The following is a 24,154-nucleotide window of genomic DNA, read 5'->3' as shown; positions in this document are numbered from 1 at the left end:
TCAATCTTAATTGAAGAGGCATTTAGATAAAGACGTCTAAAACGTCCTTTTTTTTTAAAGATGTTTTTTAGTAACTAAAAAATAATATTAATTTAGACCGATTCAAGATTTGATTCACTATTTTTTCGTTTAAATTAATTTGTTTAACTTTAACTTTGACAAAAAATAACATAACTTAATGAATTATATGTGTTAACTTTTGATTAATAAAAAATATCTTTAAAAAAAAATATTTTTAACGTCTTTATCTGAGTGCATTCCTCTTAATTATTAATAGTTTAGTGTGTTATTGACTTATTTTTTTTTTAATTATTCATATATTACGTAACCGTTGTACGTACCCATCTTTTTCATGGTACAAAACATTAACAGCATGTTAGCGAGTGCCGGTCGAAGCAAGACTCGTTATTTATCATAAATTTAAGACGACGGGTTTGAACAGCATGGTTAGCTGATTTGATCCCATAGTAATAATGTGATATGATGGATACCTATATGAAAAGATATTATACTTTTGTATTTAAAGAATACAAAGATACTTAGATACCTCAAGTCCTGAACAAATAATATAAATTAAAACAACTCCAACCCCACCTTACTAGCTAGTAAACCATTGAACATGACCCCAAATTTGCCATGCAATTTGATGTCCATATATATACCTCAACCTTCTTTCTACTCAATTTTCGTTATAAGTAACGTTGGCGAGGGAAAAAAAACCACGAGCAAAAAATATATTGAAGAAATCTATCACTTAAAAATAAACAAAAAAAAAAAAATAAATAATAAGAAATGAAATTTAACAATTAAAGTTTTATAGTTATCCAAACACATTTTTAGATTTTTACTATGCCACCTAGCCACCCACCCACTCATATACCCACGGCCGGACCTACATGCAATACAAAGAGGACATTTGCCTCGTCAAAATTTTTTAAAAAATAATATATATATATATATTTACTTTTTTATATTATATTTATCTCAAAATAAAATATAAATAATTTTCTTCTGTTTTATGTTAATTTTTTTTAAAATTTAACATATAATAATAAAAAATAAATAAATAAATTTAAAAATAATAATTAATTTTATTATATTAGTTAATTAGTTAATAATTAAATTAAAATTTAATTTTTTAATTAAATACAACTTAAATTATTAATAATTTTTTAAAATTATTTAAGATAAAAAATATATTATCTATCTATTAATATATTATATTAATATTTATTATTAAAATAATCTTGATTATAGTAATTATTTTGGTTAAAAAATTTATTATACTATAAATACTATATTAAATAGACCTAACAGTTAAATATTTAAATATGAGATAATAAAAAATAAATTAATTTTTTAAAAATATATATAAAAATTAATATTATCATATTAAAAATAAAAAGAAAGGCATTATAAATTATTGTTTTTATTATTCTGAATATTATATTATGGGTGTAAAATTATTTTTTTTATTATTTTAAATACTATAATAAGTAATTATGTGTATATTTTTAGTTTTTATCAATATGTATAGATAGTTATAATTTAAAATTTTAAATATATTTAAACAAATTTAAATTGGTCGAGTGATCAGCTTAGTTGTTATCCACCTAAGTAAGTATTGAGAGTTTGAATTCTATCTTGTATATGTAGTGACTTTTTAACCAATTACAAACTCTTAATAAAATTCAAATTCATAATAGAATAATCCTAAACATATTGAGTATTATAAAAAGTCTAAAAAAAATATTTATACCTAAATTTTATTATATTTTTACTTCCGTTACAAAATTTTTTTAAATCTGTCACTGCCCATATACTACAAGACTACAAAACCAAATTGCCCTGCTCTCATCTTCATATAACTAACCTTCTCTCTACTAGTCTCTAGCTAGTAGCTACAAAATAAATGAGTTCACGGAAAAAGACCACGAAAAAAAATCTTCCTTCCTTTGAGTTAGTTAAACTTGAAATATTTCTAATTCCACTTTCAGAATCTCTTTCTCATTCCATTATGAAATTTCTATTAAACTATATTAGATCTACATTAAAATTAATTATTAAAATAAGTTATTACTTATGAATCCGAATTTCGAACCCAAGAGGCCAAGAGAACTTGACCCCAAAGTCCAGCTGGTTCCTCAGGCCCAACCGTTCTGGTACTTGACAAGTCGGCATGTCATCAACCGATATTTAAATTTAAATATTAATATTAATTACTTCCGAACCAACTAGAAGATAAAATACCTTGATTGAACCTATATAAAGGAGAGTCACATGCTTCTTCAGGTAACACATCCTTAAAATTCTAACTCAGATCAATTTTAACTCAGATCAGAATTGTGAAGCCAACCACCATGAAGAACCAATAGAGAAACTGTGGATCCTGTGATTTATTTTCAGGTAATTCATAACATAAGTCATTAGTATAGAATATATATCAAAATACAAAATATATACTCATTAAAATTAAATTAAACAATATAATAATCTTTTTAACTTAATGTGACAATCATAGGATTTCAATTAAATATTTTACAAACATAATTAAAAAATAAAATATTTTATTTTTAAAATTTGGTGATCTTATACTGATTGAAATTTTTTATCAATAGAAAAACTTTTCAATTTTTTTGTCACTTCTAACAAAATTATTTTTTGTTATAATTTAAAATATTTTAAATATATTTTGTTATTAATAAATATAAAAGATAATTTTATTTAAAGTTTAATTAGATACTTTTGTTAATGATTGGGTAATTTCATCTAACCAAATTTTACTTCTAATTTGGTTAGAGTTAGTTCAATTTACAAAAAAAAAATTTGTACATGTAATATTTTTCATAATTAAATATGTGACATGATCTGTTATGAAAATAGTTAAATATATGGAGGATAAAATTGGAAATAAGAGAATAACTGAAAAATAACTTATTTTTGAAGTTTAAAATATGTTCTTATCCCCAGTATGTACTCTGTACTGTTGTGCATCTCTAACTGCAACAAAATCATGCAGTTACTACATCCTTAGAAACACATCAATCCCCTTAGTCATAACCATATATTCCTACACTTTAATAACCGATGACCGTTCCCACCCTCATGTTCCACTTTGACCTACCCATCAGTTAGTTAGCCTCCTTCCTTTCACACACATCAAGAATAAATACAACAATTAAATCCCATTTATGCACCAAACAAAATAGGAATTACATAGTCAAAGTAAATTAATATAATGTATATAGAAAGTGAAGAATAGTCCATCCTAACTGCCACAGTCTTGAAAAATGTTATTCATCCCAACTAATTAAAATTAATTAACATGACGTATGTAATATGTATATCTCCAAAGCTTGTTAGAGTTTCTAGTTTATAGGAAATGGCGTTATTTGAGTCAGTTAGAAAAGAGTGCGGCAGTTATAACGTCCTCTCCCATTATTATGAATCTCCCTAACCATCTAAAACCCATTCCTCTTCCAAAAATAACTAACATGTTTTAAAACTCCCATGCCCCAAACTAAATCATCCAAAAGAAAAGCGCTGTTCAAGGTTCAATGCCAACTCCAACTCTACCAATTATCTTTGGTATTAACAGATATATACCATACTAATCTCATTCTGGAATTTCATCGAACAGGTTGCGATGATGATCCAAGACAACACCAAATTTGACGAAGAAGCAGATCGAATCAAGGGGTCATGGACTCCTCAAGAGGATGCAACGCTTCTGAAGCTGGTGGCGCAGCACGGAGCACGGAACTGGTCCGTCATAAGCAACGGGATACCGGGCCGATCGGGAAAGTCATGCCGACTGCGGTGGTGCAACCAGCTCAGCCCCGACGTTCAGCACCGACCGTTCACCCCTGCGGAGGACGAAATCATCCTTAAGGCTCACGCCGTACACGGCAACAAGTGGGCCACCATCTCCAGACTCCTTCCTGGCCGCACCGACAACGCTATCAAGAACCACTGGAACTCCACCCTCCGACGCCGTAAAGGTGTAACCGTCGCCTTTTCCGGCGCCGGATTCCCCTCCGCGGCAGCCACCGACGCCTCCACCAGCGGAGGATTATCCGGATTCTCTTCTGCCGCCACGTCGTCGTCATCAGATTTCAGTCCAACATTTGTTTGCCAAAAGCGCAAGGGCGAGCAGTTAGAGTTGCCACAGAATTTCATCAAGAAGCCGTGTTTGGCGGCAGTTGCCGTCGACAGTCACGCGGAGGAGGAGGTTCGCCAAAAGCGGAAGGCCGAAGAAGAAGAAGAAGGCGGCGTGACGACACTGAGTTTGCTCCCGCCCGGAGAGAAGCCTTTGGGCGCAGAGGGAGTGTGGCGGAAGGAGGAGGAAGTCAATCCGTACGGCGAGCATGCATGGTTGATGAAGATGATGCGGCCCATGATAGCAGAAGAGGTTAGGAGATACATTCAAAGCTTACAAAAGGCTCAACCACTCTTTGACCCTGATCCACCTAGTAAAAAATTTTAATTAATAGACAAACATATTAATAATGTATATCTTTTCTTCTTTTCCTTCTTTTCATGTATACATTTGTATTTTACTTTCTTGCTCATTCCTTTCAATAACCGTTGCCTAGATGCCTAGTTTTTTATTTGTTTAGTTAGGATGATGATATTAGTCAATGTAATGGTAGATTTTGAATCACTCCATTACGGATACTACCTCATTGTTATGACTTTGATACTCAGACTTTTAATTTTTTTACAAGTATCTATCGTATTAAGATAGTTTTTTTTTTTAAGTAAAGTATTGTGATCACTAACGAAGATGCACATGTGGGGATTAATTTATTCACCCCAACATTAACATTATTACGTCGGTTATCATTTTTGTTTTCTTCGGGCTTCATCTTAGTGAATGCATTGGAGGTAGTTTGTGGATCAATTTTGCCTATGAAGGAAAAGATTGCTGTGTTATGGTCTTCACGGATGTTGATTTGGTACATGTAAATATTTTGTAACAAAAAAACATTAATCAAAAATTTATTTTTTTAAATTTTATTTAATGTATCTTGTAATTAAATAAGGTAAATTTAAATTGTGTGGCCTAATTGTTTTTCGTTTCTATATTATTTTTGTGAAAAACAAATGGTACACAAACCTATGTTTTTGTTTTTCTGATCAATAGTGCATGCAACCAAGGTGGATAGACATGGGAACGTGCAGATACAGGGTTGTTGCCATGGTAAGATTTATGGGGTTCGTAGAAAATATTTTCTGTGGTCTTCAATTAGGGCATCAATTTTTTTGTGGGGTTAACTCTTCTCTAATGTACTTTAGAAAAGACAACTAGTTAGGTACAAATATCTTAAATGAAGCTTCAATTTAGTGTGTGTAAATGTGTATGTCCAAAAAAAAAAATAAAGCTTCAATCTATGTTGAAGGACTGAAACATATCATGGAAAACAAACAAAAATACCCTAAAACTAACACTGCACAACAAACACAACATTTTTTACTTATCCCATACTTAACACGATCTCAAAACCTGCGTTCAAAATTCTTTGTAGTTGTGAAAGTCACAAGCACCCACCTTTCTCCACAATAACAGGTTGTTCAACCAAATGGAATAGAGGAAGATATCATTTTAGTTAATTTTTAAAAAACTAAAATATCCTTTTAGGATTATGGTTGTTTATTGTATTAGAAATTTAAAACTTTGAATTTGGTTTTAGAAATATGGAGCATTGCAAGTGCACAAAAATCATTTATCAAATTAGTCACTATGTTTTTATGTATAAATACATATACGAGAAATGTTCAAAGTTTGTTTTTTTTTGTCAATATTTTTAGTCATTAATCCAATTTTTTTAGTCTAGTAATTCATCAATATACTTTTAATTTATATTTTTAAATATTAATGACTAATTGCTAGTAAAAAATAATAACTTATATTCGCCATCTAGCATTTCTCTACATATACTGTTCTATTTATTTTTATTGTGCATTCTACTTTCAATATGTATTCTTCAATAATTAATTTTTTGTGTACACCTTGATTGTTTTGTTATTAAATATTTGTTGAGTCCTCTTAATGGCACTTAACAATGCCTAAATAAAATTTCAGCTATATATAATAGTCTTTTTTTAATATATAGTGGTATGTTTGATATTTGGTTTTATATCTATTGGTGCCTTTGGTGGTATGGTTAATACGTCTATTAACCGATGTGAAGAAAATCCCATTCAAACATACATTTCATGGAAAATTTAGAAGGTATGTTATTTGGTGATAGAGTATTATGGCCAGGTGATTTAAGAAGTTCAAACTTACTTCAGTAATTGGTCATTTGAATTTTTTGACATTGTTATTTTAAAGGAAATACTTGACGTAAAATAACTCAAAAATTAATTTGGATTGTTCAAGTGATTAGCTAATTCATCTATTTAAGTAAGTATTGAAAATTTAAATTCCACCTTATGTATACAATAATTTATTAACCAAGAACAAACCCTTAAATACAATCCTAATCCATAACCGGTCAGAATATATGATATCGTGAACACCAAAAAAATTAAAAAAGTAACTCATAAAACATCGGTGGAAACTCATATACTACCTTTGTATAAACGTTAATTTGTCATATTTTAACTAAGACGCTTCTACTATTTGTAAATTGGGTGAGTTCGCAATCTTATCATTATTAATGCAATATACTTTCTACCATGTATTACAGTTGTATGAAACGAAATAAAATTATTTCTATGGCTACCCAATGATAAATTTCCAAAAGCCATCGGTTCATTTACTAATACAATTCAAAATATTAGATATGAATTTTATGAAGCACTCTGAGTAGTTAATACTAATTTCCATACAACTATGTAAGTATACAATAAAATCAGAATACAGATTTCAGTGTACACATGCATTTTGTTTTCCATACGTGCAGTTCCGTTACATATCCGTAACCCTTCTAGTAGGGTTATAAATTGGATCGTTAAGGAAATTTTAAGACAATAATAAAAGTCTTAATTTTAAAAAATAAATTATATCAAGTTAATTATTTAAAATCCTTATGCAGTTAACAATCATAATCCAATAGGAAAAATTTGGAGAAAACGGCATAAAAAACCAAAATATAAAATCAGGGTCACAAAGAAGCAAAAGCAGAGATTATTATGGGTCAAAGTGGCAGTTCTAAATTACAGGCTTCAATGTAACTCTGTAACTCAGTAACCTCATTCCCAACCTTCCTTTATCCGTTACTTTTTATTTTCATTTAGAGGGTTTGGTTACCGATTAAAAATGAATATAGCAGAGAAAACAAAAATAGCGGGTTCGGAGTACTCGTTCATTCGTTTATCTGATTTCATATACAATCAATTGAGAGTACTACAGGTCTAAGTCGTTACAGAAATAAACAAAACATTACCTTAGATGTGAATATTTTTTCAAGTAATAGGTTTAACTGTTTAAGTAGTTATCGTGATCCTATATATCAGTCAATGTGTTATTCAGTAAAAATCCTAAAAATCAACATTCGCATCAAACTTCAAAGTACACAATCGCACCGCAAATTCATCAAATAAACAAAAAGCAATCCTTAGCGGAAATTCTAATAATCGCAATAGATATAGGCAAATTCCAGAATAATTCAAATGTAAAAAAATAAATAGAAAAAAAATTCTTAACTCAGAATAGTAGCAAGAATTTTTCAAGCTAATGTAAATTTTGAGACACAGAAATTAAGCATCAAAATATCAAACGTGAGAGACTAATACGGTAAACTACTAGCTCTTACATTTGACAGTTACAAAATAGAGACTACGATAGAATGCCGAGAGAAGAACGCACTACTTGGATCTCTGTCTCATCTTTCGGCGCTTCCTCTTCAACCTCCTCATACGCTTCTTCTTCCACTGCACAAACCAAAGTCCAAATCAAGCGTCAATTTTACTATCAAAGCGTAATTGGAAAATTAAATAAAATAATAAGCGAAGAAACATAGAAGAATGAAGCTCACCTTAGCTCTCATGGTGAACAAAGGGTTGAAGCTGCTTCTTTCCCTCAAGAGAAAAACCCTAATTGACGCAGCTGAGTTATTAACAAGAGGAATAGAAAGTGCGTGATGCGAGGTTGCGAACTATTTATAGCTAAGAACCCTAAAACGTAAAAGCAACGGTTGTTTTGGGCTTATATGGGCCTTCCTAACCCAATTGGGCCCTAATTACACGGTTATGCGAAAAACCGTTTCCCATAATATTTACAATTATTTACTTTTTGAGAAACATTACATTTCAAGTCCAAAATCAAATAGAAGGCGAGTTCTACGTGTAGAAAGAAAAAATTTTCTACACCTATAGAATACTTTGTGGCAAAGTATAGGAAGGACATGTGGACATTTGTAACTAATTGATAGTTCAGCAATAACAGGAATGATAGACAGATTATAATTTGTTGCAGTAATTTGCAGTATATTACTAAAAAATTAGAATTTTGATTCTTTAAAATTTGAACTTTATTTTAAAAAATTAAGTGTAATCTCTCATCATTTATTTTATAAATAAGATCAAAAATAAATATAAAAAAATTATTTAAAGATAAAAAGTCATATTTTATCTTCTAAAGTATAAATTTAAAATTTAGAAGATCTAAATTTAAAAAATTAATAGTTTGATAAAATATAATTTCAGTTTTTAATTTAGTTTTGATGGGCCAAGTAAAACTAAATATAGTGAAATGCAATGTTTGGGTGGAATGCAATGTTTTTCATAAATTTAGTGAAAAAAAAGGATCAAATTTTTAAACTGCTGCCTCCCCCTCCCCCCCTCAGAAAAAGCTGAACTACATTTTTAATATTTATCTATTTGGTAGATTTTGATAAATATGCCAATTTTAAAATTGGGGGACCATAATTTGGTGTTTGGATAAGTTATATAATTAAAGTATTTTTTTCACAAGATATTATATTATAAAGTAATTTTATTATAAAAGTTAACATCCAATATTTTAAAAAAAGTTGTCAAAAAATCAGTTATAGACCTAATATCATAAATTTAAAATGAAATAAATGATAGTAAACAATAAAAAAGCATCGTGATTATGCTAAGAGGCAATAACATCACCCTTGAAAAATAAATACAAATGAGTATGCAGAATAGCAAAATTAAGTGAATAATTTTTTTTCATATTTTAATATTTAGCCTGAAATTACTAAAGACTACAATTTATAAAAAGTTGTATATTTTTTGCTTTTTAGATATAATGCTGATTTAGTAAAATTTTTAACTTTTGAAAGTAATTTATTAAAATCAATTTTTAACAAAAATAACTTTTTAAAACTTGAGGCATATAAGTTGGATAAATCAAATTAAAAATTTTTTTTTAATAAATATAAACACAATAATTATATTTAGTAAAATAATTTTAAAATTTAAAATATCATAATAAATATAAATATAAGGATAAATGTTTATATTTTTTAATATACAAAGTTATTTTAGATTTTTTTTTAATTTTAATAAATAGAAGTTAACTTTAAAAAATTACAAATATAAATATATTATCTTTTTGGTTTAGTTTACTAAATATAAAACTAGGTTTTTAAATTTTTGAAAAATATAAACACCGCTATTAAACCAAACTATAATTCCTGGAAAACAAGTTATACCAATTGTATTTTAGAAAACAAAATAGAAGTAATTTGTGGGCTTTTTTATTATAATAAGCAAAAAAAAAATGATTATTTCCTCAAATACATGGAGGATAATAATGCCAAGAATACGTAGGTCCATTTCAAGCCAAGCACTCGCGAAATGGATTTGGCCTCCAATTCACTCCAGCCACCCACGAAATGGGCCAGAATTTCAATTCAAGGTCAGCGCCCATGAAATGGGCATCTCTAACTCAGCAACTGCGAATTGGGCCAATTTGCTGGTGGTACATGCGAATTGGATAACTCTGCATGGCCAGACGCAAAAAGGAACCATAGCAGTTGTACTCCACACAAAATGGAGCCAGGAATTCGCTGTATAAAGGGGCGTGGAAGACAGTTTGAAAGCATGGTTGGAATTTTTTGGTGTCTCACCGAAATATTCATCTCAAGCAACTCTCTCCTATCTCTATGTGTTTCCTTTCTTTTTAACATTTTGTAGATGCTATTTTGTTGTGTCTATGGCCACCGAAAATGTGTACGTTGTCGTATATCCTAATGGAGAAATTTCTGTTACATCTGAAGGTGTTACATTTGTTTGTGATGATCTACTGTGGATAATGATCCCGCCGCAGACGTCTTTGGAGGAGCTGAAGAACGTGATCCTGATGAATACCGGTCTAATAGGAAAGAAGAAAATCACGAAGTTGACTTACAGAATGTCCGTTGCAGTTGCCAACTCGTTTGCATATCAGAAAATGCACATTAAATCTGACCAACAAGTTTCGATGATGTTTTCTTATCATCGGAGCATTGAAAGTATCTACTCCTAACATTCTCTATCACTAATTTTCACTGCATGAAGAACACTTGGTCCCCTACCCAACTGTCCTTTATATAAACACAGCAATGCATAATTTCCAAGCTTGCCACCCCATGCATCCAATGCATGCGTGTATGGGAACTGTTGCACTGGAAAATTGCAGTCTTGCCATTTCGTTGCTGCCGCCACTGAAGTGACCATCTCGTGGGCGCCGCATAGGAGATGGTCCATTTCGCGTTCGCAGGTCACGAGTTTGTCCAACTCGTGGTCACCCAGCTTGAGATGCTCATTTCGCTGCCGCCACCACAGATTTTTGCCATTTCGTTTAGGCTAGGCTTGAGTTGGAGCTGTGTTAGATTCTCTGGCCCATTTTGTGGGCGGTTGGAGTGAATTTGAGGTCAAACCCATTTTGTGGGTGTTTGGCTTGAAATGAACCTGCGTATTCTTGGCATTATTATCATCCATGCGTATTTGAGGAAATAATGATTTTTTTTGCTTATTATAATAAAAAAGCCTAATTTGTGATAACCATAATTTACAAAAAATTTTTTGGTGAAATTAATTTGTGATAACCATAATACACCATCATCACAAATTCTTTTTTTATTTTCGTGACCTGCATTTTGGTTTTTTTTATATTTTTTTTTACTCTAATATACTGCTAGGATAATAATATTGTGGGCCTATTAAGATTATTAGTCATTTTTGCTACCTTGATATATATTTTTGGCCTTGTGCTCTCTTGATTTTATATACAGAACAATTTATCCGTCCTAAATATTCTTTAACTCTTATGTAGTTCATGAGGTTTTGGCCAAACAAGAAACTCTTTCAATAAACAAATTTGGCCTATCAAATGATAAAAAAACCGTAATTACATTTCAAATCAAACTGTTAAGTTTTATGGTAATATGCTACTAATCACTGCGATAAGCTATAATGTCAGCCTTTTCTGTTATTGATCAATCAGTTACAAATGTCCACATGTCTTTTCTATGTTATTCTACAAATATTTTATAGGTATGAAAATCTTTTTTTTTTACACCATAGAATTCACCCAAATTAAAAACATTATATTCAATTTGAGTATTTGACTGAAATTGCAGCTGAGGCCTTAATTCAGGTGTCAATTTATATGCTTCTTAATATGTTGCACCCAAGTTTAAATTTTAGCAAATGTGTCAAGTATTGAAAAAGAATCATTTAATATTACATAAGTGTGGTGTGATATCTAGGTGAAACCATCTCTTATTCTTTCTTTTTCCTTTCCTCTTCTATTTTATAAATGTTAATCCTTATTTTCATACATTCATTACATTATTGAATAATCTAATATTTATATTGTTTCTAATAATTATAATGCAACATCAAATAACATTATTGCGTTAAGAGGTGTTTGCGGTACGGTTTAGTTTGATTTTTAAGTAAAAAGTCATTCGATCCGATCGTCTAATTAAACTGCAGTTCGGTTGGTTCGATTTTCTTATCGAAGTCATTCAAATCAAACCAAACCAATTAAAATCGGTTTGGTTTGGTTCGGTTTATTCATTTTTTCAATCAATTAAAAAAAATACTACTATACTACTTCACAAAATCATAACATGATATATTTAGAATCATTTATTTTTTCGAAGAAAGAAATCACTTTTAGACAAATTACCAAACATAATCAGTATACATCAAAATCAATTCTACAAATGTTAGAATACAAATAAAGCTTACCTCTGTAATAGGGCCTATTCTAAAGTTTCCATGACCTCTTCTTTAGACACCAATATAAGAAGTGGAATAAGTACAAAAGGAATCTGAATTAACCATATTGAGCCATTCATTCATAGTATCCAATGAACTCTCTGATGTATTAAAAATTATAGTAGCTATCATTGTTGGAACAATAGCACAACTTCTAGTAATCAATGACCTTAACCATTTCTTTATATTTAGTTTAAAAAACCCTTTAGTTATAAATTATCCTGCATATGTTTCTGTAATTGTGCTACTTTGTCCTGCTGCTAACAAACCAATTTCCTATATATATATATATAGATTTGAAAACAAAAGTAATAAATCATACTAAACCAGTTCAAAATTTATTTTTTATTTTTCAAAAATAACTAATAATAATAATAAACCAGAAGCAATTTCAGATCAAGTTTTTAGATATTATAGATAACAACAAACAGAACAACAATTTTAGTATGAACAACAAACAGAACAGCAATTCAGTAATTCAGTATGAACAACTCAGAAGCAGTTTCAGTAATTCAGTATGAACAACACAGTAATTTCAGTATGAACAGCAAATTCAGTATGAACAACCCAAAAGCAGTTTTAGCAATTCTAAGTCAGTAATAACCAGCAACATTACCAAGTCAGTAAACCAAATAATAACCAACAACAATAAACCGAACAATGAATAAAAAACCAGCAACAATACCAAGTCAGTAATAAATCAATAAACAGCAATAATTACTTAATTAGTCAACTAAATAGCAACAATGAATCCAATACCCAGCAACAATACCAAGTCAGTAATACATCAATAAACAGTAATAATGAATCAACAACCAGCAGCAAGTCAGCAACAATGAATAAATAAACAACAGTACCAACAACCGTGGTCAAATTACATACCTGTGTTGGCCTGCCCGGGTCAGTGGGTGGTTGGGTGCTCTACGACTGCTACTACTGGGTGCGAGGGTGGTTCTGGGGTTGGGTCTTCGTGGGTCGGCGGCGTTGGGAGGAAGGCTACGCTGCAAGGTGGTGGAAGGAACGATCTCGAGAATTCGCTGCCGGCCTCGAGACTCAACCACGTGGGTGGCTCCGCGGTTGGGTGCACCGGTGCAGACTGTGAGAGGACATAGGCACTCTAATAGAAAAGTCCATAGAGGTGGTGGACACCATGACAAGGAGGAAGATTAACACACTACAAGAAAATGGAACATTTGTAACAAAAATTTTGTATCAAATTTAAAATTGTTGCAAAAAACCATTTTTTTGTAATAATAGTTGCTGATTGTTACAAAAAAAATATGTTTTGTAACAATATCACAAATTGTTACAAAACATCCAGATATTTTGTAACAATCTATTTTATTTTGTTACAAATTATGGTAGTTTTCGTAACGCCGTATTGTGTTGTTACAAAATATTATAATATTTTGTAACAGAAAGTTAAATAGTTGCAAAAACTCGTAGTATTTTGTAACAAAATAGTTTTTTGTTTCAAAAAATCAAATATTTTGTAACAAAATATTTTTTTGTCTGAAAAACTCAAATTATTTTGTAACAAAAAATTCATTTGTCACCAAATTCAACATTGTTTGTAACAAGTTTTTTTTTTGTGTCACAAAATATATGTATAATTTATAATTTTCTTTTCAAAATGTTAAAAACTTTAAGAATTAAAAAAATTGTCTGTATATTTTTTTTAAAATAATTGTATTTTGTTTCAGAAATTAAATAAATTGTTTATATAAATCATTTAAAATATATTTTTTATATTATTTTTTACATATTCATTAATTTTTAAATGATGTAAATATTAATTTATATGTCTTTATAAAATTAGTATATAATTTTTAATAATCAGAATTATAAGATAACTTAAAACTAATTTGTGAAATTTAAAATTTTTTTATTAATTTATAACTATAAATAACAGTAATTAAAAATATTCCAAAAAAAATTAAAAAAACAAAATGCAGTGTAAAAACCTAAGAGTTAATATCTATAGTGAATGTAAAAAGTAAAAAAACCCTAAGTTCCCCCATTCCCCCACCTCACTCGAAGCCTCACACCCAGCCACTCTCAAACCATCGCGCCGTCGAAACCCTATCTACGAGGGAGAATGGAGCTGCTGCCAGAGGAAGAGTCGCCGGCCTAGCCCCTGGGAGACGTCTCGGCGGTGTCGTGGTCCTCCACTCGCTCCTCAAATCTGCTTCGTCTGCGCCGCTGCTCACCTCTGTCCGTGTCGTCCTGGCCGTCTAGGCTCCCCTGCGTTCTGCCTTCTTCGCCTCCGCGTCGTACCTCTTCTGTATCTACTACCTCCGTTTCTGTGGTCGTCTTGTTGGGTGAGTCCTCTGCTGGCTGTGCTCTGTCCGTGCCGAAGCTCTGCTCGTGCCAAAGCTCTGATCGTGCTGTCAACTGTCCTCGCCTGTGGCCTGCATCTTCGACGGTGGAACGGCCCCAACCTTTCACTCAGTGTGGTTCTGCTGCTGACATTCTTCACTGTAGAGGTGATTTTTTTCTTATATGTAGTTATTGTACAGTAATTTTGTGGACTTCATTGTTGCTGTTTTATTGTAGGTTTAGAAGAGAAAAATTGATACTAATTCCTAACTGTATCTGTATGTAAAAGTAGATGATTTAATATGTTGTTCTGTTTGTTCTTTTTTCTTTGTTGAGGCTTGTATATTTATGTTGGAAAACCTGAGTTACATAATAAAGCAGAAGAAGCTTTTATTAGTACTAATTTCTTTGTCTCCTAGCTTGATAGTGAAATAATGAAGATTTAATAAAAGGGTCTTCTTCTGGTGTTGTGTTGCAGTCTTTAATTTCATCTGGTTCTGCCGTGCTTCGTTGGTCTGCTGCCGGTCTGCTCCGATCGTCTCCTCTGCTGAAGGTAAGTCCAGTTTAATGTAGATGAACCTTGATTCTGCTGATGTTGTGACTGAAGATATTAGTTTTATATCTGTTGGACTATATTAGTGTTATTAGCTTTTGCTTTCTTTTAACTCTGTTCGATTTTGTTTTTTTTTTACTTTTGTGTTTGTGAATTGAGTAAAGTAGGTAACTATTTGATCCTTAGTAACATAGAGATATGGATTAAATTTTGTTAATAATGTTGTGTATTTTACATTGCATTGAATTAGGATAGTTTATGCTGCTCTGCTCATCCGGCGTTGTCCTTTGCCTCTGCTGGTCTGATTCGGGTGTCCTTCTTCTCCTGCTGGTCTGGTCTGGTCCGATTACATTTCTGCTTAAGGTAACTTCAGTTTATTTGAGTATTGTTAAATATGCTGCTATCTGATAATCTTAGCTGAAATATTGAACATTGAGTCTGCTGAAGGTAACTTCAGTTTATTTGAGTATTGTTGGTTGATTATGCTGATGTTGTTGTGGTTGAAAGTATTGGTGTGTAACATGGTTGATTATCTAATTTTTAGGTTATTGGGAGAGTTGATATTTTTGTTCTATTTTTTATTTCTGGGCTTTATTATTTTGGTTCTATTTTTTGCACTTTTTTGGTGATTTTGAAAGTGATAGTCCCGGTGATGCTATGTTATGTCATGCTTCTCTCTTTCTTTTCACTCTTTACATCCTTCTATCCATTCTCATCTCCTGCAGAAATTAGTCCAATGGTCAATTACCAGAAATATTGGGTTAATTTTGATAGGCGTACTCCTGAGTTTAGAAAGTGCCTCGATGAATTGTGGCAAATTACTCATCAAAAGAGTAATGGAGAATGGGTCAATGAAAAAGCTAAACAAATTGATGTAATATTACTAACCTTTTCCTCTTTCAACTGCATGGAAGTTAAATTTTATCTCCATTTTCAAATCACAAATTGGATTGTGTAGGATGATATTAGCTCTATGCTCGATGAATCCTATGATTTGGAAAATCCTCTCACTCCAAATGAAGCTTTTCTACTTGTGAGAGGTGACAAAAGTGGTGCAAGTTATGGCATAAAGGCTACAAAGTCTAAGTTAAGGATTCAAGCACAACTTCAAGAGGCAATGCAAGACCGTGAGGAGCTAACAAAGGAAATAGATGTGCTCAAAGAAAAACTTGAAGAGCAACGAACACGGCAAGAGGAAGAATTAGCTCAAATGAAAGCTCAATTGGAAGCTCAACAAGCTGTTGTGAACTCTCTCATGGCGCGCTTTGACAATGAAACAAACTAGACCCTAAAGGTACTCCTAAAATTGCTTATGGCTTTAATACATTTTCGTAGATGATTCCCATTTTATATTAGTATACTTTAATTTGTTTATGGATCTATCTATCACATTTTGCTTGTGTCATGGTTGAAATATGACAAATGTCCTATTATTTGGTTTGATAAATTTGGTTGGGTATGGCTGAGACATAAGTTGCGCTTTAGTTGTGTTTGTTGGAACCGTGGACGGTGGAAATATCCAAATTTTAGGGGAGGTTCTGCCGAAATTTTTCTAAACATTTTGGATAAAACTTAGTGGAAAAAATAAAATCAGTGTTATATCTTGTTTCTAACTTCTTTGTTTCGGTTTTTCTTATTTACAGGAGTGCTGAAATGGTGATCATATGCTACCAAGAATTAGCTCAACAATATTTTGATGCATAGAGACATTAACCTATGTTAGAACTTTTATGTTTTGGTTGAACTTTGTATGTTAGAACTTTTATGTTTTGGTTGAACTAATCAATGTACTCACTAACTAATGTTATTTTGTTTCAAGACAATTTTAGCTAAAAAGATCTTGTTTGACTTATGTATGTTTTTGCATGTTATATACATGTAAACTTGCTTATTATCATTGTTAATATATTAGTTAATTTAAAAAATAATTTAGTAAATTATGCATGTAATTTGTAATAAAAAAAAGTAGTTACAAAATAATTAATTTGCTTTCGTAACTAAAGAAAAATATGTTACAAAATCATGTTACATTTTGTAACAAAATTTTTTGATAGGAAAAAAATTGACTGTCACGAAAAATACCTTCAATATCAAAAATTGTTACCACTTTTGTAACAGCTTATGTTTTTTTGTATAAAAAAAAGTGTTACAAAATATGCTTTTGAATTGTAACAGTTCCATTTTTCGTTACAAAAACTTTTTGTAACGGGACTTACTGCAATGGACCCTTTTTTTGTTACAAAAAACTTTTGTTTCAAAATTTTGACGTTTTGTAACAATATTTTTTGTTACAAATGCGCCTTTTTCTTGTAGTGACATTATGTGCCTACAAGAAACGAAATGGGTTGGTGCAAAAGCTAGGGAGTTGGATACTTCTGGTTTCAAACTTTGGTATACAGGAAAGGTGAAGAATAGGAATGGGGTTGAAATAATTGTGGATAAGCAGTGGAAGAAGGACGTAGTGGATGTCAAGAGGGTGGGAGATCGGATCATCTCTATCAAACTTGTGGTGGAGGGAGGTGCTTTCCATGTGATTAGTGCCTATGCACCGCAAGTGGGTTCGGACGAACAACACAAGATAAAGTTTTGGAAGGATCTAGAGAGTTTGGTTCAAGGCATACCTTTGGGAGATAAGATTTTCTTAGGAAGAGACTTAAATGGCCATGTTGGGAGAGAAGTGATTGGATATGGGAGTATTCACGGAGGCCATGGTTTCGGGGTGATCAATGCCGAGGGTAAAACTATTTTGGACTTTTCCTTAACCTTTGATCTTCTCATCGTAAATACATGTTTTAAACAGAGAGACGAACATCTTATAACCTATAAGAGTGGCATGACAAGCTCTCAAATCGACTTCTTCTTGTTGAGGAGAGTTGACCGGAAATTTTGCATTAACTATAAAATTATCCCGAGAGAGAGTTTGACAACACAACATAGGGTGCTCGTCATAGATTTTCACGTTGAGCAAAAGTTGAGGAAAAGACATCATACGAAGAACCCAAGGACGAGGTGGTGGCGGATAAAAGGTGAGGAACAAAGAAGCTTCCTAAGACGGATAGGAGAAGAGGCAAAGTGTGATGGGAATGGAAGCATGGAAGAGATGTGGAGGGAGATGGCAGAAGTTATTAGAAGAACAGCAAAAGAAAGTTTTGGTGAAATAGGACTAAGAGACAAGGAGTCCTGGTGGTGGAATGCGAGTATACAAGAAAAGATAAAGATAAAAAGGGAATGCTTTAAAGAGTGGTCTTTATGCCGCAATGCAGATAACTGGAAAAAATATAAGGCGGCTAAGAAAGAGACAAAAGTGGCTGTAAGTGAAGCAAGAACAAGAGCATATGAGGGTCTCTACCAGTCTTTGGGCACGAAAGAAGGAGAAAAATGTATATATAGAATCGCAAAGAGTCGAGAAAGAAGAACGAGAGATTTGGATCAAGTTAAGTGCATAAAGGATAAGGATGGAGAGGTGTTGGCTCAAGAGGAGAAGATTAATGAAAGGTGGAAGAGATACTTCTATGAATTATTTAATGAGGGACAGAAGACTGTTCCGAGCCTTGGTTGATTGTGCACAAGGGAAGAAGATCAAAACTTTGACTACTATCGAAGGATTCGAGACTTCGAGGTAAAAGAGGCTCTAAAGCAGATGAAAAATGGTAGGCAGTAGGACCTGATAATATCCCGATTGAGGTTTAGAAGGGTTGGAGAAAAAGGCATCAACTGGTTAACCAAGCTTTTTAATGAGATTTTAAGGTCAAAGAAGATGCCTGATGAGTGGAGAAAGAGCACATTGGTACATATCTACAAGAATAAGGGGGATATACAAAGTTGTGGAAATTATAGAGGGATTAAGCTTATGAGTCATACTATGAAGTTATGGGAAAGGGTGATAGAACGGAGGTTGAGAAAAGAGACACAAGTAACAGAGAACCAATTTGGATTTATGCCAGGCAGATCTACTACTGAAGCGATATACCTATTAAGAAGGATGATGGAGATGTATCGTAGTAATAAAAGGGATCTACATATGGTGTTTATTGATTTGGAAAAAGCGTATGATAGGGTACCAAGGGAGGTCTTATGGAAGGTTTTAGAAAAGAGGAGAGTAAGGATTGCATATATTCGGGCAATTAAAGACATATATGATAGGGCCACAACTAGTGTGAAGACTCAAGGTGGTGTGACAGAGGAATTCCCTTTTGGTATAGGATTGCACCAGGGATCATCCTTAAGTCCATACATTTTCACATTAGTCTTGGAAGTACTCACAGAGCACATCCAAGAGCCTGTGCCATGGTGCATACTTTTTGCCGATGATATCGTCATTATGAGGGAGTCAAGGGAAGACCTAAATAAGAAGTTGGAGTTATGGAGAGAAGCTTTAGAAGTGTATGGTCTGCGCATAAGCCGTAGCAAGACGGAATATATGGAATGTAAGTTCAGTCTGAGAAGGGAAAACCCCAATATAGAGGTGAAGATTGGAGAAAATATCCTACGAAAAGTTAAAAGTTTTAAGTATCTTGGGTGCATTATACAGGATAATGGAGAGATTGAACATGATGTAAATCATAGGATCCAAGCAGGTTGGTCAAAATGGCGAAGTGCATCTAGTTTTATATGTGACAAAAAAAGTGCCTCTAAAACTTAAAGGTAAATTCTATCGCACCGCTATAAGACCGGCTATGCTGTATGGTACGGAGTGTTGGGCGGCTAAAGGGGAGCACGGACATAAGCTGAGTGTGGCAGAGATAAAGATGTTGAGATGGATGAGTGGTCATACGCGATTGGATAAAATAAGGAATGAAGATATAAGGGAGAGAGTTGGAGTAGCACCCATTGTGGAAAAGATGGTTGAATCGCGTCTCATGTGGTTTGGACATGTGAGAAGAAGACCGATAGAACATCCAGTCAGGAGGGTGGATGAGATGGAAGATGGACAAAGGGCGAAAGGCAGAGGAAGACTTAAGAAGACCATCCATGAGGTGGTCAAATGAGATCTACATGTAAATGGTCTCTCTGTAGACATGATACATGACATAACACAATAACGTCATTTGATTCATGTAGCCGACCTTACTTAGTGGGACAAGGCTTTGTTGTTGTTATTGTTATTGTTGGTTGGTCAGTTTAGTTCGATCTAGATCAATTTTGAACACCCTAGTATTACACTATTCAGACACTTACATTCCAGTCTTAATTGAAATTTAAACTTACTACAACTTATTTAAGAGACAATCTCATTTACTACTTAGTCTACTCTTCTGCTGCAAAAACACTTAGTCTTTGATTTACAATTTTTCTAAATGCAAATGGATAGGTGCAGTTTATATAAATTATTAGATGTGTCACATTTATATAAATTATTAAATAAAAATTAAAAACTAATATATAAAAAGAATATTAATAATTTTAATAATATAAAATATCCTAATATATAAATGAATATTATTTAATATATAATATTTTAAATGACAACATAATTTTTTATTTTAAATAAATAAATATAAAATATATTAATACAAAATATAAATATTTTTATTTATTAAGATTAATTATTATGCACTAAAATCTTTATAATATTAAAAAAATTATATTAAAATAATATTTTGAACTGACCATAAAAATATAAAATAATTAAATTTTATTTTTTATTCCTCGACAAATAATTTGATTATTATATTCAAAACTTATTAATCAACTACTTTTGTTAAAAAAATATTATATAATCTAATTTTCTATTAAAATATTTATTTGTGAAAATTAAAATATTTACAATTTTTCTAAAAACTATTCTTTTATCCTTTTGTACTTCTTTTTCTTTATTTTAACATTATCATTTCGACCTATCATCAATTAGTATTAGCTGTCCATACTGACCATCCATTGTTTTCACCAATCCTAAGTTATAAATTTAAAATTTAAAATTCTGAATTCAAAATTTTAACCATAAAATTTTTATTCTAAATTTTGAATTTCATAACTTAAATTTATTTTATTTTATTTTCAAATTTTTTGTTTGAATTTTGAATATTTTAATTATTTTTAATTTAAAATATTTTTTAGTATTTAATTATTGTTAGTTAATTTATTGACCAAAATAAAATCGTGAAACCTTTTTCAATACAAATATCAGTTTCTATAATTGTATTAGCCGCCACACCATAGCATTATTCATGCATAGAGGTGGTAAATAGGCCGAATCCACCATATCGCCTGCATAACTCATCAAAAAGGGCGGGTCGACTATAAATTTGAAATTGTCATAATAAAAAAATCCGCTTAATTTGCATCATCTAGTCCACGGGTTTTAGTGGGGCAAGGGCTTATCCTGCGGGCCACCATTTTATTTTTAAAAATCTGGAAAAAAAAATCCAAGCCCATATTAATTGAATTTAAAATATTATTTTTGTGCTTGTATGTAGAATGTTTACCCATTTTATTTGAAGTTATAATTTAAAATATGTTTGATTGATTAGAGATTTAGATAATATTTAATTATATATTTTGGATAATTGGACAATGTCAGTTTTATTATTTTGTTTCAAAAAGTTTGGTTAATGATTATATTTATTAAATATTTAGAATTATAAAGACTTTAATTCTTATAAATTTTAAAATTATAACTTTTTTATGTCTTTAAAAATTATAAGTTTATTAAAATATTTATAAATTATATATTTTTTAATATTTAGTGGTTTAATAATTTTTCAAAAAAAAAATTGGCAGGCTGAGCCCGCCAATCCGCCATTAGACGGGGCGGACTAAAAAATTAGAACTGTCTCACTAGGCAGGGTATGGTAGGCTAACCCATCAAGTGAGGGGATTTTGGCGGGGTAAAACGGGCTAGTCCGTTTGCCCATCCTATTCATGCATAAAGGTTATTTTTGTCTGACAGTAAACTAAAGAAAAAAGTCAACAAATAAGACAAATTTATAAAAATGAATTTATTATGTGAAACCTATGTTATATATATTAAATAAAGTCGAAATATTAAATTTCATAAATATTTTGAAAAAAAATTATATTAAATAATAATATTTAAAAAAAATAGTTAGTTAATAAATTTTAAAGATAATAATCTAATTATTTGTCAATTAATATAAAATAAAATTTAATTATGTTATATTTTTATGTTGGAGTTTAAAATATTATTTTAATATAATTTTTTAATATAATAAAATTTTTATTATATAATAATTAATCTTAATAAATAAAAATATTTATATTTTGTATTAATATATTTTATATTTATTTATTCAAAAATAAAAAATTAAGTTAAAATTTTGTTGAAATTATGTTGAAGTTATGCTCATTGTTATTGCTCAAGTGCTTATTGTTAATCTTTGAAAAAGTTTATTAATCTTTGTTAAAATTTTGCTAAAAATTATGCTAAAATTATTCTTATTGCTGTTGCCCAAGTGTTCATTGTTAATCTTTAAAAATAAATATTATTTTTTGTTGAAATTATACTGAAAATTATGTTGAAATTATGCTCATTGTTACTGCTCAAGTGCTTATTGTTAATCTTTAAAAAGTTTATTAATTTTTGTTAAAATTATGTTGAAATTATGCTCATACAAGTGCTTGTTGTTAATCCTTGAAAAAGTTTATTAATTTTTATTAAAATTATGCTAAAATTATGTTCATTGCTACTGCTAATTATTAATTTTTGGAGAAATTTATTAATCTTTGTTGAAATTATGCTGAAATGATGCTCATTGCTGTAGTTGATTGTTAATCTTTGAAAAAGTTTATTAATCTTTGTTATGATTATGCTAAAACCTTGTTAATTTTTGGTTTTTTTTCTTGTTATTTGACTTTTAAATTTGTATTTTGATAAGATTATAAGCCTTTAGTTGAAAATATTCTAAATTTGGATGATATTTTAAGATTTATATTAGGCTATAATTATATTTTAGTATATTTATGTATATTTTATTTATTATTTTATTATAAAACGGTTTTTTCAGTTGAAATATGGTTAAATTAATTGGACCAGTAAATCAGTGAACCAATGATTAGAACGGTTTGATAATCGGTCCGATTTTCAAAACCTTAATCACAGAAAAAAAATATTGATAGGAGCTAATCAATCTCATAGAAATAAAAATCAGGAATGGAAAAGATTTTTTTTTCGTATTGAGGCATCATTGTCTTTCGACATAATTATCAAGGACCGATTAGTATTTTTTTTTTCAATTTAAACTATGTCGCTCTTTGCCTCTCTCTCTATGCTTTCTCTAACACGTCCACTTCTCCTTCTTGCAGCACTGCCGATGCTCCTTGCCTCCATCACAACCGCCGCTTGAGGCTCTTCACTTCTTCGCCACCTGAGCTTATTTGATTCATCACCTTTGTTGTCCAGTTCTGCGCCACTCTGCTTCTTTGTCAGTTTTGCTTCCATTCTCGCCAAATCGTTGCTGCAGCGTTCATCGTTCTACTTCTGTCGTTGCTTCTGGAGTTTTAGGTATACTACTATAGGTAGGTTTTCTTTGGTGTTGTGCTAATAATTAGTACTCTTTTTTTTTTCATTTTGATTTGAAATAATTTGACACTGCTAATGTTGGTTGTGTTTTTCATTGATTCTTCATCTGAGAGCTCATGTTGTCTTGCTAATGACTATCATAGAGTGACATAGGATTTGAGGTTTTTCTTGTAGTGATTCCAAATATGATATTAAATAAAGGGGTGCACTACACATCCATGTAACCATGTAATCAAGTTGGCTCAATCTCAAATAGAGTCACGCACATTAATGAGAGTAAAAATATGCGCTTCCTCAGTTCTTCTTCTTCTTCTTCTTCTCTACTCGCGTTATAGGCTTCACTGTTCTCCTCTGCTCACATTTTCTTTCTTCTTCTTCTTCTTCTTTACTCGTGTTCTTCGTTATGGATCTGGATTGACTTCAACATAATTAGCTTTGTGGTTCTTCTTCTTCTTCATTTTCTTCTTTGATCTAGACTTTTGAATTGAAACAATGAATGAATCAACTTCAAAATCAGTTGAATGAGTGCAATTTAGATTATTTTTCTGAAACGCATCACAATAATCTTAAACATTGAACAAAGTAAAAAGAGGCCACCGAATCGAACAACATTC

The 24,154-nt window shown here is 31.1% G+C and overlaps 1 protein-coding gene and 1 long non-coding RNA gene across 2 annotated transcripts; one reads left to right on the top strand and one right to left on the bottom strand.

Annotated features, from left to right (window-relative positions):
- The first annotated feature begins 3,274 nt into the window (after window positions 1-3,274).
- Window positions 3,275-4,702, top strand: LOC112702359 (uncharacterized). The gene is made up of 2 exons (XM_025753352.3): window positions 3,275-3,552; window positions 3,641-4,702. The coding sequence occupies exons 1-2, from the start codon at window positions 3,511-3,513 to the stop codon at window positions 4,484-4,486; spliced, it is 888 nt and encodes a 295-aa protein (XP_025609137.1). The 5' UTR covers window positions 3,275-3,510; the 3' UTR covers window positions 4,487-4,702.
- A 2,863-nt stretch (window positions 4,703-7,565) lies between these two features.
- LOC112702358 (uncharacterized) lies at window positions 7,566-8,126 on the bottom strand. The gene is made up of 2 exons (XR_003154024.3): window positions 7,986-8,126; window positions 7,566-7,881 (listed from the first exon to the last, which is right to left on the bottom strand). It is a non-coding gene; the product is annotated as an uncharacterized lncRNA (long non-coding RNA).
- Window positions 8,127-24,154: the final 16,028 nt, after the last annotated feature.

This window comes from Arachis hypogaea, chromosome 7 (genome assembly GCF_003086295.3).
Source record: "Arachis hypogaea cultivar Tifrunner chromosome 7, arahy.Tifrunner.gnm2.J5K5, whole genome shotgun sequence".
Taxonomy (NCBI): domain Eukaryota; kingdom Viridiplantae; phylum Streptophyta; class Magnoliopsida; order Fabales; family Fabaceae; genus Arachis; species Arachis hypogaea.
This window is presented reverse-complemented; position numbering and strand designations above follow the sequence as displayed.

Bases quoted from the DNA above. Each gene is read 5' to 3' on its own strand.
- LOC112702359 (XM_025753352.3), top strand. From the start codon at position 3,511: ATGCCCCAAACTAAATCATCCAAAAGAAAAGCGCTGTTCAAG. The intron at 3,553-3,640 runs GTTCAATGCCAA...TTCATCGAACAG, and splicing joins AAAGAAAAGCGCTGTTCAAG to GTTGCGATGATGATCCAAGA.